Raw genomic sequence first — 19,682 nt, 5'->3', positions numbered from 1 at the left:
TTAAATGTTTTCTACAAAGGATAACTAGAAAACCAAATCAATAATTATTAATATATAATGTCCGTATGTTAAAAATGTCAAATCAGAGAGTGATGTTAAGGAAGAAGTATCGATATGGAAAGAACTTATCTCTCTGGCCGTTACTGGATATTAATTACAGTGCAGGTACCTTCTGTTTTTGTTTACTTTATTCTACTTATTTATTCCTGACCAAAGCATGTTTGGTTCCATTAAAGTATATTAACATTGTTAATAAATAATTTGATTGTCGTAACGTACTGAACTTAACAAGACTTACAAAACTCCTGGCTATATTAACGTTAAAAAGTAGCATTACAGAATAAATGAAGGTTGTTGTTTTTTTTTAGCCCTTCTTGGGCCGATTTGGAGTTTCCGACTCAAAACAATCGAACATAAACAAAATCCAGTCTCTAAACTTCGATAATGATCTGTGTTAACTACTTATGAAGATCTCCGCATTCTATTTATATCTGAACTCTCAAAATTTCGACCAAATTCCACCAAAACCTTTCTTTGAGCTCTAATCCTCTTTCAGTTGAATAATAGAGTTTATCACTAAATAATGGCCATGCACGGTTCTCAGTATTGTATGTACATAATCACATTTACTTATCATGCTCTTGCGCAGTAGTAAATATTCAATAAAAGCATAAAAAAACAACATAAAGAAAACACTGTTATTATTCTGCCATAAAATATGCTGTAAGATATTACACTTTAGATGAAAACAGTCCTTAAGTTTCATTTGGTCGTTTCTCTAAGATGTTCAGGTCCAATCTTGCACAAGTACATGACATTACTTCTATTTTTAGGGATTAATGGAAATATTCGGGTGTTCATTTGCTTTTTTCTAGCAATTCTTTCTTCGAAAAAGAGCTGCAAAAATGTGTAATTTAAATGATGAAGTTTTAATGTTAATTACTGTCTTTCAAGATCCAAATCTGCCACCCTAATCGGCCATTACTGAAGTATCATCCCTCTTGCAGAAGTTTACACGATTAATAATAACTTATACTGTATTGCTTAAGCATTCGGAAAAAAATTACAGATGCTTGAAATTTCATACTTCATCAGAAACTAGAAAACAAATGTTCAAATTCAGTAATAGAACTCTTACTCAATAAAAAGTGGCCAAATTACTGTAACAAAATTGGTTTAGCTAAATTATGGAAAATAGTATATTAGGCATTTTGGTATTGATACTCTTTGAGAATACAGTCATTTGTTTCTTTAATATTGGATCTGGCAATTAAAACTAAATTACCATTAAATTAAATTTTGGGAATATAAAGCAAAACAATTATAATTTTTAAATAAATCCTCTGAACTAACAACAAGGCGAATAATGTCTGATTTCAGGATTTACTTGAATTGTCAATTAATTTTCGTTCAGATTCTGATATTTTTGCTTAGTTTCAATAGATTGAAACAAATACTTTTTTATAAGTATTATTATTTGCGTTTTGAGTCGGAGATAATGCATTCAGCTCTCATAAGCAACCCAAGCGTCAATGTCGATACTACAAATTCTGCGCAGGTAAAAATCGTCTGTTCACCAACGAACCCAACCTTACCATATTTTGTAATATAAAATCATTTTTGCTCACCTAATTACTCATAAACACATTTATTTTGATTCTTTTATTCCTCTTCATTGTCCCTTTACATGTAAAGCCTTTTATATCAGATTGGCTTTACCCCCTACTTCTAATCACTATTTCTGCTGGTACAGTCTCTTCTATATACTTTAGACCTAGCATTATTATGTTTAAAGTCTTGCTCAGTATTACAAGCGAAGGCAAAACCTTTTAAGGTTTGCTCTGAGGAAAGATAGCCGTCAAACATTTAGAAAAACTACTTCTTGCTGATTAATCAGTAAAGTTGCTTAACATTTTTTAACAGCATGACGAAATTGTCAATAATTAATAATAGCCATTAGCACAAACTGATTCTCAGCAAAATTATAGTTACAAGGCAAGCGCATGTTGATAAATTGTACTATTAACCCAGTAATAAAAGTAGACCGCATAGATCTAACGCTGATCTAAACTCTTTTTTTTAATAAGGTCAATTGTTGTTTTTATAAATAAACACTATTAAACATAAATTGGACTCATTCTTCTGTGGTGTAAATACTGAAAACGTTGCAGTTTATTTGTGATTGTCACCTGTTGATAAAAGTAGTCTAGCTGTAATCTCTACTGGAATAGAGTCTCAAAATATAATCTACTTGCATATCCATGCATTGTGTTGTTTTTCTTAGTTTTCTGTTGTTTATTCTTTTATATTATTTTGTATCGTTATTTAATATAATAAACACACATTATTATTATTATTATTATTATTATTATTATTTTAAGCTACTAGCAGACCCTTTTAATGGAAGAGAGAATAGAAAAATTTTCCTTCATAACATGAGAGATTGTTTGGGATATATGCAGATTAGGTTAAATGTCTTTAGAGAAGACTGTGATCTTAGCTTTTCCACTTTTAGGATTGCTGAGATCTTGGCTCGCCTTAGGGTTTAATTTTTACCTTACCTGATACTTCTATTTTACCCTTACAGCCTATCTTCAGTGGATTGTTATATAAATAATCCATTTTCTAAGACTTGGCAATATGTATTAGACAAAATTAAACAATATTTAAGTGGTATGATACATTATTTAATTCATGAAAATAAAAGAGAAATTGATAAAGAGGTGCTGAATCGGGTGGGTGTAGCCAATAAAGCCTATGGTTTGATCAGGAATGCTGTGGTCGGTAAAAGAGAGGTCAGCAAAAAAGTGAAAATGACCGTCTTCAAGACCGTGTACTTATCTCTCCTTCAGTATGGGACAGAATCCTGGACTATGCTGGATAAGCATGCAAGCTGGGTTACAGCTGCCGAAATGAGATTTCTCCGTCAGGTCGAAGGGAAAACTAAGCGTGATAAAATTAGAAATGAAACAATAAGGAGCAGCTTAGAGGTACAACTCTTCGTAACCAAGTTGGAGAATCGACAGTTGGGGTGGTTTGGCCACGTCTGCAGGAGAAGTGGAGAGGAGAAGATTAGGTGCTTGGTGGAGGCCAAATCTGAAGGCCGCAGACCAAGATTGGGCTATTTGGATTACATCGGGCGATTGGCACAAAAGCGAGGTCGGACTAGGTCTTCTATCCAAAAATTGGCAAACAACAGGGAAGAATACATCCGTTGGCCTAAGCTATCTAAAGCTCGACGCTGGAAGGCATAAGAGCTAAGACAAAGAAGAAGAAAGAAACAAAAGAGATTTGGCTTATCGTAAGAAAAGTCAGAGCTACTTGCTGTTTCTGTTAAAAATTTGCAGCATAGCATTGTTTCTTAAATTTAAAAAGGCTTTTGGCATCTCTTACCAATAATTCTGAAATACTTCTATTGGTACAAGGTTAAAATAAATACAGGAAAATCTAAGTTCATTTTCGTTTTATTATTATTGATAGCAAAGCTTTTTCATTTATTGAATAGAGAATCTAAATTTAAAGACCTAAACCAAAAATATTTATCTATTTGATCATATTAAAACGGTGTTATTATGTGCACCTTCATTTCAGTGCAGTTCAGTTTTGGGTGTAAAACAAAGTCTTGAAACTACATAGAGGGATTTTTTTTTTTTTTTTTTTTTTTTGAGATTTATGCTGAATGCATTCAGGTTAATGCCACCAAGTTCAGGGAACTACCATAATATCTACGAAGTGTTGCACAAACTTTTGGAAACAATTTTTCATCAACAAAATATAATTATATAAATACTTACTAACACTTGTAGTAACTAGGTTTTTGTACTTTTTGCCCAGACATGGATGGTTTGTTTTTAATTATTTTAAATTGCTAATATTAGTTCAGTTTGAGATGAAAATTTTCGTTCATCTGGTTCTCTATTTAGTTTATTTCTCATTAAGTAAATATGCAAATAGTTATAAATAAAATACAATAAAAACTTGAGACCAATTCTTTTGTCAAGGACATTAACTGCATTAATATTAATTTTTGAATATTTTTAAATTTTTTTCCTCTGAAAAATATCTAAATTAATAAACAATTGCATTTCCATCATTAATAGCGCTTAATTTTTTGCTTGAAAATTTTCTATTTAAACAAAATATGCCAAAACGGAATCTGACTAAAGATTTAAGTATTCCTTAAGAAGTTGATAACCCAGATACGGTAAAAACACTCGATCAATATTTTAATTAATAAATAAGAGAGTGAAAAATTCGATAATTTGCCACTGTGCGGAATAATTGCAATACGAGGCAGTACAGTATTTTTCTTATTGTAACGTCCTCATTCCAGCAATTATTTTTCTACTTTATCCAAATTCAATTAAACATTCACAGGGAAAAACTCCGTAAACGAACTATGTCCTTGAAATTTACCTCATAAATTTAATATAAATAATTCAAATGTGTCAAGATTTGTTTTGTAATAACCAATAGATACCACCTACTTGTAGGTGTAGAATATATGTAGAAATATATATACTGAATCAGTTTAGGTGATAACGTCACATATCATTATAGATTTTTTATTACAAAATTGCACAGATATTTTTTTTTTATTTGGATTAGAAAACTGTTTTAAAATAAAAATAAACAATAAATGTATTATTAAAACTAGTTAAATGAACGTACCGTACAGTTAATGATAAAGACAATTGAGCCGTTTATTATGAAAGTGGGGCAAGTCCATTTTTGAAAAAAATGAAGATAATGGTAATTATAGATAAAACTTAGTATGATCTTTTTATCTGTAAACAATTTAGAGTCAAAAAAAATTCAGAATCCTAATATTTGGGAGATGGAAGTTTTAGCTCTTAACAATATTGTAAATATGTTTAATTTGAAAATGGTGCAAGTCCATCTTAGGTTGAAATTATTTAACCGTACAGCAAAATTTAACTCCGGTTGCTGTATGGTGAAGCAAATGTGATGGTATCTATCTTTGATATTGGTAATCGGTGATTGTACAATATTTCATAAAATTTATTATTATTTAATAATAATAAGTACATATTAATTTTGTGTTTCGATAATAACACCAACATCGAGAAATCTTAGTACTATTAGCTCTGAAAAACTGTAAATTGTATAACATTCGACTTATATTGTTGGCAATCAAGTAAGTTGTGTTGTTTTGTGCTCGGTGTACGAAAAAAGTTTCATTATTTGAAAATTAATTACGGATTGTGGTTTATATTATAAAAAGAAAAAAATGGCTGAAACCGATTATAACGGTAATTATAACTCTGATGCATCTAAAAGTGAATTTGGTAGGTAACAAAAATACTTTTCTGGGTAATAACGCCATTTCAATAAAATCCTCATTTGCAAGTAATTTTATTATGTTTGTAGAAATAAGACCCATCAGAATGAGAATCAGAATCTGAATACGAAGGCAATTCGGACCAAAATGATTCAAAAAAAGAAGAATAGTTGAACTATTGATTAGTATTTTGTTTTTATTGTTAAAAAAAGACTTGCTACGACTGAAATATTATCCATTTAAATCAACGATTACAATAATTCATTAATATTGAAAGTGAGGCAAGTCCATTTAGTGATAATATAACCTTCATTTTTCTTAGCCAGCACTATAAACACGATTGGATTATAAACTTACATTATCTAACACCACAAAATAAAAAAAATATGTCTATTAATATTCACCAATATTTTTAAATTTATTGAACGGCAAAACCTTAAATATCTCGAAATAACAAAAAATGGACTTGCCCCACTTTCAAAATAAAGGCACCTAAATATTTTTAAAATTTATGAACTTCTCATTTGGTCACAGATAATTTTATAAATGACAGGATTTTAAGACCCCCATTGTAAGGAATTATTTTAAATCAACACTTTATTTACCTAGTAAGAGATAGAAAGAAGAATTAAGCTGTAAGGTGCTCTTTTATTCAATAAGGTTTTATGTCCAATTACCGAATTCAATCCTAATAATGAACCGGGGCTGAAATCCATACTTTACTATTAGTATTTTTCAGCAAATGAAGATTTAGATTTACAAAGATCTCCAACTAAGGCTCTCACAGCTATTATGCTCATTAATACTGCACCAAACCTGCTTCTAATTAGGTTAATTTGAGATATGCTACTATATCTGCCGTCATATTTTAGTTAAGATTGGGTAGAAAGTGTCCTCAATGTTTGCTGATTAAAAGTGGTTCTGGATACGAAAATTATCATAGAATGTACCAAAGCTGATGCGTATAACGAAACAGCCTTAGATAAATGATAAAGGAACTCCATAATATGTTGGAATTATGGGAAGAAAAATTGCAAATAAGATTGATGGCCTTCGATAAAAATATATTTTAAAAAAAAAGTATTATTGAAGTTCCACGGATACCAAATTAGGTAGTTTATCGTAAACTAGCTTGAAATATGTGAATTATTATCGCTGCTGGCCGAAAAAAAAAACGTGGTATTTTGGTCTTCAAAGATTCTGATATTAATCCTCCAAATTTCGCTGATCAGACTGCCAGTCTCAGTGCAGTATCTTGGTCTTGAGTATATCACTGACATTCAACAGACTAATGCCCTTTTTTAATATCTTAAATCAAATATTCTAAACTTAACCTTAAGAAAACGAGAATAGTGTACCAAATAATGGTAAAAATTGATTCTGAAATCACGTAAAAATGGCGTTTGTTTCTAACGCTATTCAAGTTATCAGTAGCATGTCTAGACACCACCAGAGACACTTTAATGCTTTGTATTCAGTTCCACCAAACCTTTAGTGTCCCAAATAATATTTCCTGTAAAAAAAACTCTTAATCTGTCGACAGCCACTTACCTCCATCCAAGCCTCTATGTCTCCCAAAGCTTTCACTTTCAGATAATACCAACATGAAAATGATTCGAGATTTACAAGGCTAGTTTGGTTCCACAGAATGGAATCTTCTCACGAAAATCCATCAACTCTTTCGTTACCCTCAATCCCTGTATGTCCAGAGGTCCAGAAGAGAACTAAACCATCCTTTCATCAGGGCAAGATTACCCCTGACATCTGCATTCTCTCATGAGCTTAGGATAATACGATGATCGTTAAATCATGAAAAGACTTCAATATTGATTAAAATTGTAGTATTTACCCAAATGAAAAATTATAATTTTGCGAAATCTTCTTTGGAGACGGTACACATAAAGATTATTGTCAATATTTGATAATATTTTTTATTTATAGATTAAACAAATACAGGCAAAAATTTTCCAAATAAAACATGCTAAGTCAGCAATGACTAGTGATGGGCTATTTGAGCGGACTCGTTCCATTGGAACGAGTCCGATGGTGGAACGAGTTGATTCAAATCCCTATTTTTAAAAAAAGTGATTCCGCCCCGCCCCAAAAAATTTAGGCAAATAAAAATGAAAATGAGGCAGCAGAAGGTTTGGAACGATTAAACATAAGAACAAATGTCACGCAATTTATTATATTATTATATCATTAAATGTTAGCTTTCCCAGTTAATAACAAAACTATATTTCTTTAACACACATTGAGTACTATCCCTAATTTCCAATTGCTCTGATAAATATAAAATTAACAACGTAATACAAATATTAACACAAAAATAGGCTAGTCAAATATAAATTAAAGCAATGCAGTTTTGTCATTATCTAGCTTGACCACTAGAAGACTGGAGTTAACTTACTTCAAGAGTATTCAAGGTAGAGAAACGGAAATGGGTAGGAAATTATTCCATAAAAATTCTAACCCTTCAAAATTATAATTACTCATAATATTTATTAACTAAGAATTGAATATCAAGCTTTTAAAATATTATCTTATTGTTTTACAAAAAGAAAAAGCTGTGTGCTTAATCTTAAACTTAGCGCTGGACACTCTTACTCTCATCTTCATTGGCGTAAGCTTGAACGTGTACATGTCAGCTAGACGGTCAAAGTAAAACTGGGCCAAAATTTAGTATTACCTAACTGGTTTACTTAGTGTAGTATCCCTCCCACTCTATCACCTATTTCACAAACATTCATCGATTGAAAATATTTTTTAGTTAAATATTCGTTTCATTGGAATACAAAAAACATTATAACGCTTTCTTAAGATGATTTGAATTTTTAAAATTTGTTTTTGTCCATTACTCTTATAAAATACGAAGAATTTCAAATAAAATATAATATACAAACACAGAATGATCTAGTGTGCAGGTGGAGTCAGTCGTAGTTACCATGACAACGGAACCGTTAAACGACTCCGGCCCAGCTCTAGCATTTTCATTGGTTAAATCCACTGGAGTTGGTGGAGTCGAATCCGGAGTGATTTAAATCCTTTTGAAACCGGACTCGTTCCATTTTTTCGTTCACTGAATCTAGCCAATAGAAATTGCTGGAGCTGGAACCGGAGTTGTTTAACGGTTCCATTGCTATGGTAACGAGGACTGACTCCACCTGCATACTAGATCATTGTGTTTGTATATTATATTTTATTTGAAATTCTTCGTATTATATAAGAGTAATGGACAAAAACAAATTTTAAAAATTAAAATCATCTTAAGAAAGCGTTATAATGTTTTTTGTATTCAAATAAAACGAATATTTAACTAAAAATTATTTCCAATCGATGAATGTTTGTGAAATTGGTGATAGAGTGGGAGGGATACTACACTAAGTAAACCAATTAGGTAATACTAAATTTTGGCTCAGTGTTACTTTGACTGTCTCACGGTCATGTACACGGTTAAACTTACCCAATGAAGATAAGAATAAGAGTGTCCAGCGCTATGTTAAAGATTAAGCACACAGCTTTTTCTTTTCGTAAGATAATAAGATAATATTTTTAAAGCTTGATATACAAGTCCTAGTAAATAAATATTTCTTTATTTATGAGTAATTATCATTTTGCTTGAAGGGTTAGAATTTTTTTTATGGGAATAATTTCCTACCCATTTCCGTTTCTCTACCTTGGATCCTCTTGAAGCACGTTAACTCCAGTCTTCCAGTGGTCAAGCTAGATAATGACTAAACAGCATTGCTTTAATTTTTATAATTGACTAGTCTATTTTTATGTTAATTTTTGTGTTACGTTGTTAATTTTATATTTATCAGTGCAATTGGAAATTAGGGATAGTACTCAATGTGTGTTAAAGAAATATAGTTTTGTTATTAACTGGGAAAGCTAACATTTAATGATATTTTTTAATAAATTGCGTGACATTTTTACTAATGCATAGGGTAAGTACAGAGACCGGAATCGGTGAACGAGTTGTTGGAATCGATTCCAACCCTGGAACTGATTCAAATCCAACGAGTCCAAAGACGGACTCGTTCTGCCCATCACTAGCAATGACCACAGATATGATGTTTGCTTTATAGACATTGTCATGCGATGTATGTTTATACGGTAAATGTTTTTCTAATCGATTTTAACTAAAGATTCGATTTAAAGATATTTTACAAAGATTAGTACATTTTTTGTTTTTTGATGAGCGTTTATATTTTTGTAAGGTACAAACACAGTTAATGTTAATAGAAGAGAAGAATGTTGTATAAATTTTAAAAGTTACTCACATAATCATGTTAATTCATCTAAATTTTAATTGGTATACCTTAAAACTGCAAGTTATTCGTAATTTGACTTCTTTGTAATGCAAGGATTGCACAGTTTCATTTCTTCAGTGAACTTATAATTCCAATTAAGTATTTGAACCCTTGTCTAATAACTTAATACTCTTCACAGTTGTTATTATTATGTCCAGGTGTTTAATATTTTCAACTACTCAGCGTAATCATTCGGCATTTTTCAAAAAAACAAAATAGTTAAATACAGAAAAAAATGGTCACCATTGAAGCCTGTAAGTACCAAAAATAAAATCAAAAATTGTATTCATGCAACACTCGCATGATAGTTAACGCGATATCAAATTTCTAGGTATACATTGTGAACATGAAAGCTTGATTAATATATTAATATATTTATTTATTTATTTTTGTTAAACTCGATTCTCGTTAGGGGACAGATTAGCTCTATTATTGCGCGCTGAACGAATCAGTTTTGAATAAAAAAAAAGTGTGTGAATCCTTAAGTTTATATGAGACGGCACAGTTCTCTTACCCGTAGTATCGAAGTCTGTAAAGATCAGATCAGGTGATTTGCAATCAGGCCTGATCATATGTGCTGATGATTCGTTGATTCTAATCCAGTGCGAACTGTAGCGATCAAAATATAGAATTATGATTGCGACAACCCAATTTTTTTGATAAACTTGGGATTTTAATTTAAAAGAATATGCTCTAGTTTTTTTTTTTTTTCAAGTAATACCTTAATCCAGCGTTTCCCAAACTTTTTTGACCGCGGCCCGGTACGAGATTTTAAATTTTTTCGCGACCCACCTTATAAAAAACATTTATTTACAAAACAAATTTTATTTTTTAATAAAAATCAAAATTCAAGTTATTTGTTTGTTTATTTCATACACAAAAATTGCAAAATAATTATATAACAAAAACATAACTAATTAAAGACAATCCATTATCTTCATTTAAAACTTAAAGTAAATGAAGTAAATTTTGTTTTACATATTTTAACCTTAGTGCGAAGGATGATGTTGTTTTTCATCACATAGTCATTTCAAATTAGGACTTAATTTTATTCTCAAATTAGGTTCGACATCCAATCTGTTTCGATACTTATTTTTTAAGTACACCAAGGCTGAGAACGCAGTTTCACACGTATAAGTGGTGACAAAAGGCATTAAAAATTGTATCGCTTTCTCGCTTGCGCTTGGATATTCCTTTTGACAGTGCAACCAAAAATTAATTGGTGGTACAGTTTTAAACACTTTTTTTAAGATCGGTGTCGCATGAAATTTCAATTAAATTATCAACTTCTTGTTCACTAAGATTAAGCATTTCTTCCTTTTCAATATCAACAGGAGGCACTGAATGACGAATCGAAATCAGCCAATCAGAGCATCCGAATTTAAATGGTCCGGTAAAGGATTGCCACCTGCAGTACTTGAAAAAGTTTCGAAAAATATTAAATTTAGAGCAAAATATTATAGATATTTTGTGTTTTTACAATTTTTGCCACGACCCAGCTGAATTTTTCTGCGATCCGGTACCGGGTCGCGACCCACACTTTGGGAAACGCTGCCTTAATCTATTTTTACAAAGTAAAAGAACAAATAAGCTAAATTTACTATTCTAAAAAAAAATAATAATTCCTGTCTAATCCTGAAGCGCAGTATTAACTTCCACCATGCCCCTATGCTGTAATTGCTCAAACATCTCCTTGGAGAATTAAATGTACATACTTTTTGTATTCAAAATGGCCGTCCTCTAAACATATTTAACTTTATGGGGCCGAGGTGGTGGTCACAATTCCCCTCCTAAATACTTGAAAGGACAAAAAAAAGAATTAGGGCGCCGGTCAAGCAGGGCCAATATTATAAAGGAGGGGCATCATATTATCCCACTACCCTATCCATTAATCAAGACGGTCCTTCTATCGCAAAAAAAAAAAAAATCGTAATCATTTCATATGAACGTTCTAGTTAAAATAAGCTAGCGATATGGATCGATCGATACTGATCGAGAGAAATTATTGTTTGGCTAGAGGGACATGGTTAGAAAGAGTTGGCAGACAAAGAGATGAAAAGTGTTAAATACTTAAGTAAGGTTCTTTCTGTGCTGGGTGTATTGTTGTGTTGGTTTCCATATTGGTAGTTGACAGTAGTGTCACTTTGTGTACTGCCATCGATATCAACTAATAGAACTGTTCCAAAACAAATTTTATTCTAAACTTAGTTAAAAAAAAAATTAGTTGTTATAATTTTTATTTTTTTTAAAATAATGCAGTGGCAATTATAACATCTCATTACTTGTTTAATGGCTTTACGCAGGTAAACTAATTTTCTATATGTTCATATGTTTCTATATTTATAGAAATTCAGTAGATAAATAATATACAAAGAGAATTCTAAAGTATAACCAAATAGACCACATAGATAAATGCTTAGACAAAACAGAATAATAGACAGAAACTAAAGTTCCAACTGTTGCGTTACCCCTCCTCGTTTGAAACCTTCAACTCTTACATTTCGCTCATTAAACTAATACATAAAATTAATTAAAAGTATACTAAATTTAATTTTAAATTTTTTTATTTACACATATAAGCTGCAATAACATTAATCTCTGGCAAACTAAATTAAATAACTTTAGAAAAATGTATTACAATTGATTATAGTAATCGATTTTTACCAAAAAGTGCCAAATCTCGCACTTTCTATACTTAGAATTAGTTTTCGATTTTAAAAATTATCACTATTTATTTATTATCACTACGAGGGTCGTTTGAAAAGTCCGTGCAAAAATAAAAACTACTTATTTTTTTGGGGTAAACCTTTTTTATTTTTCAACATAGTCTCCTTTTAGGCTTATACACTTCGTCCAACGCTGCTCTAGTTTGTTGATCCCTTCCGAATAATAGGATTTGTCCAAGTCTGAAAAAATAGCCATTCGTTTCTGCAATCACCTCCTCGTTTGAATAAAATCTTTTTCCCGCCAGCCATTTCTTCATATTGGGGAACAAATAGTAGTCCGAGGGAGCCAAGTCTGGAGAATAGGGGGGATGTGAAACGAGTTGGAACCCTATTTCCATTAATTTTGCGACCACAACTGCTGAGGTGTGAGCTGGTGCGTTGTCGTGATGGAAAAGGACTTTTTTGTGGGCCAATCGTGGGCGTTTTTCTTGCAGCTCGGTTTTCAAACGGTCCAATAACGATGAATAATATGCACCTGTAATAGTTTTACCCTTTTCCAGATAGTCGATGAGGATTATTCCTTGCGAATCCCAAAAGACAGTCGCCATAATCTTTCCGGCCGAAGGAACGGTCTTCACCTTTTTTGGCGCAGATTCCCCCTTGGTAACCCATTGTTTAGATTGTTCTTTGGTCTCAGGAGTGTAGTGATGTATCCATGTTTCATCCACAGTGACGAAACGACGCTTAAAGTCCTGCGGATTCTTCTGGAACAGCTGCAAACCGTCCTTGCAACACTTCACACGATTTCGTTTTTGGTCAAGCGTGAGCAATCGCGGCACCCATCTTGCGGATAGCTTTGTCATGTCCAAATGTTGATGCAAAATATTATGTACCCGTTCATTCGAGATGCCCACAGCACTAGAAATCTCACGCACCTTCACTCTTCTGTCATCCATCACCATATCATGGATTTTATCAATGATTTCTGGAGTAGTAACCTCTACAGGGCGTCCAGAACGTTCAGCGTCACTTGTGCCCATATGGCCACTCCGAAAATTTTGAAACCACTTATAAACTGTTCTAATCGAAGGTGCAGAGTCACCATAATGTTTATCAAGCTTCTCTTTAGTCTCCTGAGGCGTTTTGCCTTTCATAAAGTAGTGTTTAATCAACACACGAAATTCTTTTTCGTCCATTTTTTGAAAATCACTCCACTTCCTCGATTCAAACGAATGCCAAACACAAAGAAATAGACCGATCTGGCTGAAACTTGGTGTGTGTTCTTCCAAGAGATGCTACTAACTAAAGATAACCTCGATACGCGCCAGTAGTGCTATCTCTCTGACTTTGCACGGACTTTTCAAACGACCCTCGTATAATCATACTGAAAATATTTTATCTATGTAAGTTTTTTTAGAGTTCTTGGTACTTTAAATACTCCATAAATTATAATTTCACTTCCGTACACTATTTAGGATAGCAATCATACGTCTCATTTGGTAGATCCTTAAATAAAAAGGTTAGGCCTTAATGATTTACGCTGTTTCACTGCTTCTCGGAAGAAGGGCTCAAAACTACGTCTACCATAACAAGACTGATTTACTTAAATATATACCAAAACCCTATGAGGATATAAAGCCCTTAAAATTAGCGCCAAAATCCAAGAATTTCTGTTGGAGAAAAAAAATCTCAGAAGATTTATTAAGTACCAAATCTAATTATTGCATTAAGACGTCAATTTTTGTTCGACCTAAAAGTATAAAATGAGCTATTATTTTTGACAGTGGTATAAATCCATTTTTCCATGTATGAGATATTTAAGGTTTTACATTTGAATTAATTTAAAAATATTCGTAAAACCTTAATCTATTCAAGTGATGTTATTAACACTATACATCTTTTAAATTTTATTATGAAATAATAATTATTACAATTCTTAAAAAAATAAACGATTTTTTTAGCTCCAAATGGACTTATACCACTTTCAAAAATAACAAATAACAGGAGTAAATATAAGTCCATATTTTTTTACACATTAGCTTTACTGAAATGGTTTTTTACGTAAAAAGTAATAATTAAAATGAAGACATTTAAATACACGAATAACCAAGTTTATTTTTTTTTTAATTTCAGTTATATTAAAAATATAAAAATGAAAATTACTTCGTTAAGATCTTTAAAGCAAAAAAAGATATTTTAAACTTATTTTTCTTTTACAGTTAGCATCGAGCAGCGTACAGTGAAGTAGCAATAATCAAAAATAATTGCAATAATAAAGTTGTTTTAATTATAATTATTAGAAATGGACTTATTCCACTTTCAAAAAAAATATTTTTGTGATAACATTTTATAGTCAAAATTCTTTTGTTGACTTTATAAAAAAAATCGTACTCCATTGAATGTATGATTATAAATATGGAAAGAATGTGTCTATATCTTACTGAAATCACCATTAACTCATTTTTTTTAAAAATTGGACTTAAACCACTTTCAAAAATAACAGCTCAAATGTTTCATATGATGGACCATTGGCGAGTTCACCTCGAGCAACTAGTCTTCCAATTTCAAAAAAATCTCGATTGACTCTCTTTCGTATGACTTGATATATGACGCTGATATATGTGTACACAAATATATTATGGAAGCTTGTTGCTTTGAAATTTTTTTCTTGAAAGTGGATTTTGGGATTTTTTGACACTCCTGTCGAATGTAGTATCAGTTAATTGATCCTAGTTCAACAACTAAAAGGAATATTTATTTTGCGCATTTTAAGTTTTGTTTTGCTAAGCCGTTCTTAAAACAAAAGGTACCACAGGTATACTAGTTTTAAATAATTATATTCAGAAATTAATTAGAGAAATTCACGGTATTGCTTATAGATTTATTTACATGCTAGCTGATCGATTACATTTTCTTAAACATCTGATTTTTTTAAGTAAATAGTTAGTTACCTTTAAATAACGCGTGTCTCCGTATATTTTTCAGATTTGGTACTACAAATAGAAGTACAATTCTCAACTCTCATAAATATATCTGATAATCAATCTTTTTGTCGGAAAAATATTTTAAAATAAAACTGATGAGACTGCTCATGCAGCAATCGATCTTTGATTGATTAATTGAGAGCTAATTTACGAAGAAAATCGTCAGGTTTAAGTAAATTGCACCTTGAAATTAGTAATAAGTACCGAGTATGTTACTTTAGTCATATTTGAGTACGAAGTACAATACTCAATACTTAGATATGCAATTCTAAGTAATGAGTGCTATACTTAATACCTAATCATAAATATGAAAGGAGAAGTACTGTATCTCAGTTTATTTTCTCTTATCTCTCTTATTGTAGATAATAAGAAATACTCTCACCAGGCTCTAAAAGTATATCTTTCTCCTTCAGAGTAATCTGTTTCGAAACATTTGATCAGCTCGAATGATTTAGGAGAAGTAGTAAAAAGAAAATCTCATCCACCAAAATTCAAATCGATTTGAACCCATCGATTAAAAGAGGTTATAAAAAAAGAAGTTTCAATTAGAAATCAATTTCCCTAATTCTAATACTTACCTGGAATTAAAAATGGTTAATTCCGAAAAAAAATTGTGTGGGCATATATCACCCTCTATTTGAGGTCATCGTCTCTATTCCAGAAATAGGCAGAGTTTAATTAATTATTAAGTCATCCCTCCTCTTTGGCAATCTTACTTCGTAGACCATATTTTTCATTTTACACATTGGTAACATTTTTATGATGCAATACACAAGGATGTTCTACGTAAGTTAAACTTTTTTCAAATTAAACTTTACTTAATATAGTTTAAAAATTGTAACTTACTAATATTTCCAGTCCTTATCCATCATGAAGTTAGTTAAAAAAATTAATCAATTGCAAAAAAAAAAAAAAAGCTTTACCGATAAACATATTTTGTGTAACATTTTTGTTACATTTATTTATGTGGACACCATAATAATATCGATCTTAATCTATGTAATATTAAATAAAAATTAAAATATGTAAATAATCGAAGTGAACTTGAAGCAATAATTAAGAAATTAGAAAACATTAAAAAACATCTCTCCCCTCCGTCGACTGTAGTCGATGGTCAAATGGTTGGAGATACTGGCTTCCCCGGGAAGCAGTATAGGATGTAACGAGGGAGGAGAAGGTGCCATCCGAGCACGAGGTGATTTTAAGGGACGAGATGGCGCTAATGGCCACGCTGTCGATGCGCCGGAAAAAAAAAAATTAAAAAACAAATTTAGGGTATGAAGCAGTTTGCTAAAATTGCAAATTCGAATAGAAATATGAATTCTAAAAAGATGATTTAGCATTCATATATCTGGGTGGACTAGGTGACGAAGTTCAAGTGCCTAAACGCGCATCTAACATCTAAGTGAGAGTGGTCGTGTGGATAAGTAGATTAAGCGAAGAAAGGGTGCCGCAAGTAGGTCCGGAAGGGCTTTCTCAGTAAAAGAGAAGTGTCTAGAGTACGAAGCTGTCTGTTTTTAAGTTGAAATTTCTCCCAATGCTCTTATACTCACCGGAGTCCTGGACATAGACAAACATTAAAAGTAAAATACAGGCAACTAAGATGAGGTATCTGAGGAAGACCAGAAAAGACAGGTCTATTAATTCGTATATTACGAATAATACCATAATAAGAACCAGTTTGAAGGTTCAGCTATGTAGCAGAAGAAGTAATAGAAGATATTAGGCTAAGCTGGTTTGGGCACGTTCTATGGATGAATTCCGACAGAGTGCAGTATGAAGCACCAACTGGAGTGACGGTGAGGAATTGAGGAAGAGGTAGATCGCAATGCAGGTTGGAAGAAGCACAAGAAGAAGGTAGCCTCACACCTCTAAGGCGGTAGAAGAGGTGAACAATTATGGTAACCGTTATTTTCCAGTATTAGCCATTGATGAAGGCAATTATCCTCACCGAAAATGATAAACATCCAAGGCCAATAGAAAAAAAATCAGTTTTTCTCGCAATAAACGAGTTCCAAATTTTGAAAGAAAATATCCTGGTCGCACCGGAAACCGACAAAATTTCTTGGTTTACCGCTTCAATAAGATCGATGCAGTTAAATATCAAAGTCCTCACTCACAAATATTGGACAAAAAAGTAAGGCCCCATTTACACGGAAAGTTTTATTAGAATCTCTACCTTTAGAGATAAGGTATTTTCTAATAATAAGTTAGATGTGTATAACTTAAAATACGAACATTTATTGACCGAATTAAGTGTTGAACACTGCCTTCGATTTGAATAAGGTACCAGAAAAGATGAGAACCTCGGCCTTCGAAGATTATATTTCTTCCCATTATCCTGGCTCATATCGTTTATTTACAGATGGGTCCAAAATCAACAGTAAAGTCGGAAGTGCTGTGTATGATCCGGTTCGGAACTATTTTACTATAATTAAATTGGAAGATGAGGCGTCCATCTATACAGCGGAGCTGATTGCTATTTTAACGGCTTTAAAATATACTTATTCGTTGTCGGAGAAAAAATATACCATTATTAGTGACAGCCAGAGTGCGTTGTGTAAATTATACATATACTCGTATACAACCAGTCTGCAGGAATGAATCATATTATCGCAGAGATTGGTAGAAATTATAGCCATTTTTAAAGAGAAGGGGTCTGCATTACTTTTTAGTGGGTAAGGGGTCATTGTGGTATAAATGAAAATGAAATTGCTGATAAACTTACAAAGGAAGCCACCAATAGTGGGGGAAATGGCTAATTATAAATTACTACACACTGATATCAAGTGTACAATTGCAAAAACAGCACTACAAAAATGACAGAGAGATTACAGTAATGGTAATGAAGGGAGATTCTATAAAACTATGGCAGATCAGTTACCTAGACAACCATGGTTTAAGGGGAACTGTCACTAATAAATGGGTTGTTGCGACAATAAGCAGGCTGCGAGCGGTGAGTTCACAGCATCAACAAAAGGTCCTCTCCTCTTTGCGTAATGATTGCAATGAGGAGGAGCATTTCAAACATATAATAATGATATGTCCACGTTATGCGGTAGAAAGGAAACGAATGTTTGACGACATATATAGGTATTTAGATGCACCATTTCGTTATGAAGACATAATATGCTCCACCAACATCTATGTGCTTAAGTCTATAGCAGAGCTAGCAATGAAATATGAATGTATTTAAAAGTTATAGCCGATTAGAATGAATGCAAGGAAATGATTAGAGAAGGATTACGTGATTTTAATTTCGGTTAAGCTATAAGGATGGCAGGAATATAGAGTACTGATCCATCCATTAGCTGTAGTTTATGTAAATAGTTGTATATAGTAGAGGGATGAATGGGTGAAGCGAATGTATTTATAAGTAAGAATGGAGAGTGAGTGATATTCTAGTGATAAGCACCTAGACGATGCTGGCTGTATGGCGAAAGCCAATGCCAAAATATATATATATATATTTATATATATAAAATTATTATCTACTTTTAAAATCAATTCATGAAATATTAATAATAACAAAAATTAAATAAAGTGATGCCGGTACAATAAAGTGTGGCTACATAAATGGGTGTGCTACGTTAAGGTCATACTAGCGTGTATTTAATAGATCAAAACTATAAACATGTTCAATTTATTTTCTGTTTTAAAAAATACTAAAGAGGGGTTGACAAAAAAAGAGGGTGCTTATGGGAGAATGGCCGGCGATTGGGACATACTCTAGTGGTGAATTGGTGAAGTTTTCTAAACGGTGGTGAATTGTCTATCCTCACAGTTAAGTTCAGGCTAGTAGGTCGTCCTTATTTCAGAAGACATTTCCGTACTGTTACTAAGCGTCAGTTTCTCGTGTACGTCAGTTCAAATTTCATAAAGATAATTTTGTATACTATGTGGTTAACTGTGGCATTGTTTTCTTTTAAACAATAAAATGAAGCTTTAAAAGTGAACGTTTTAGGTTTAACTGATTAAAAGTTGGAAATAAAAATTATGTATTTGTGTACTGATGTAGTGTTTATTAATTATTACGCGAAATATACATTTTTCTGACCCATAAATGGTAAAATTCGTATAAATGTTCTGCCGCTAATTCTTATGGAAAATAATTTCTTCGGCTCGCCAGTTGTTAATAAAAATCATGTCATTAGTAAGTTTATCTTAATTTTATTTAAGAGTACATTTTATAGCATTATTTAATTAAACTTATTCTAACAATAAAACACCATATTTTCATTTCTCTCTCTCTGTTTATCAAGGATAACTAAATAATTCAGCAATGAAAAAGAGAGCTTAAAAGGTGTACCTATAGATGTCGCCCACATAAAAACATATAATCCACCGCCATAGAGTATTTATTTATTTATTCAACAAAAATATCGATAAGCTCCATATATAAAACAAACAGTTGTTC

At 31.9% G+C, this 19,682-nt stretch overlaps 1 protein-coding gene and 1 long non-coding RNA gene across 9 annotated transcripts in view; one reads left to right on the top strand and one right to left on the bottom strand.

Annotated features, from left to right (window-relative positions):
* LOC141461030 (anoctamin-4-like) overlaps window positions 1–19,682 on the top strand; it is a 41,372-nt gene that overhangs the window by 5,899 nt on the left and 15,791 nt on the right. The window contains exon 1 of one of the 8 annotated variants that reach the window (XM_074141652.1): window positions 20–165. The exons of 4 other annotated variants lie outside the window; for them this stretch is intronic. In XM_074141652.1, coding sequence (XP_073997753.1) covers window positions 66–165 — 100 coding nt within the window. In that variant the 5' untranslated portion in view covers window positions 20–65. Of the gene's footprint in view, window positions 1–19; window positions 166–11,594; window positions 11,919–19,183; window positions 19,419–19,682 lie in introns of those variants that run through there. 3 more of the 8 variants (XM_074141657.1, XM_074141654.1, XM_074141653.1) reach the window with 3 other exon arrangements.
* Window positions 686–7,094, bottom strand: LOC141461038 (uncharacterized). Its single transcript, XR_012462482.1, has 2 exons — window positions 6,854–7,094; window positions 686–897 (listed from the first exon to the last, which is right to left on the bottom strand). It is a non-coding gene; the product is annotated as an uncharacterized lncRNA (long non-coding RNA).

The sequence above is a fragment of the Rhodnius prolixus genome, unplaced genomic scaffold (genome assembly GCF_049639745.1).
Source record: "Rhodnius prolixus isolate KJV_2025 unplaced genomic scaffold, Rpr scaffold_6, whole genome shotgun sequence".
Classification (NCBI taxonomy): domain Eukaryota; kingdom Metazoa; phylum Arthropoda; class Insecta; order Hemiptera; family Reduviidae; genus Rhodnius; species Rhodnius prolixus.
The sequence above is the reverse complement of the archived record's forward strand: the minus strand, read 5'-3'. Positions and strand labels throughout refer to the sequence as shown.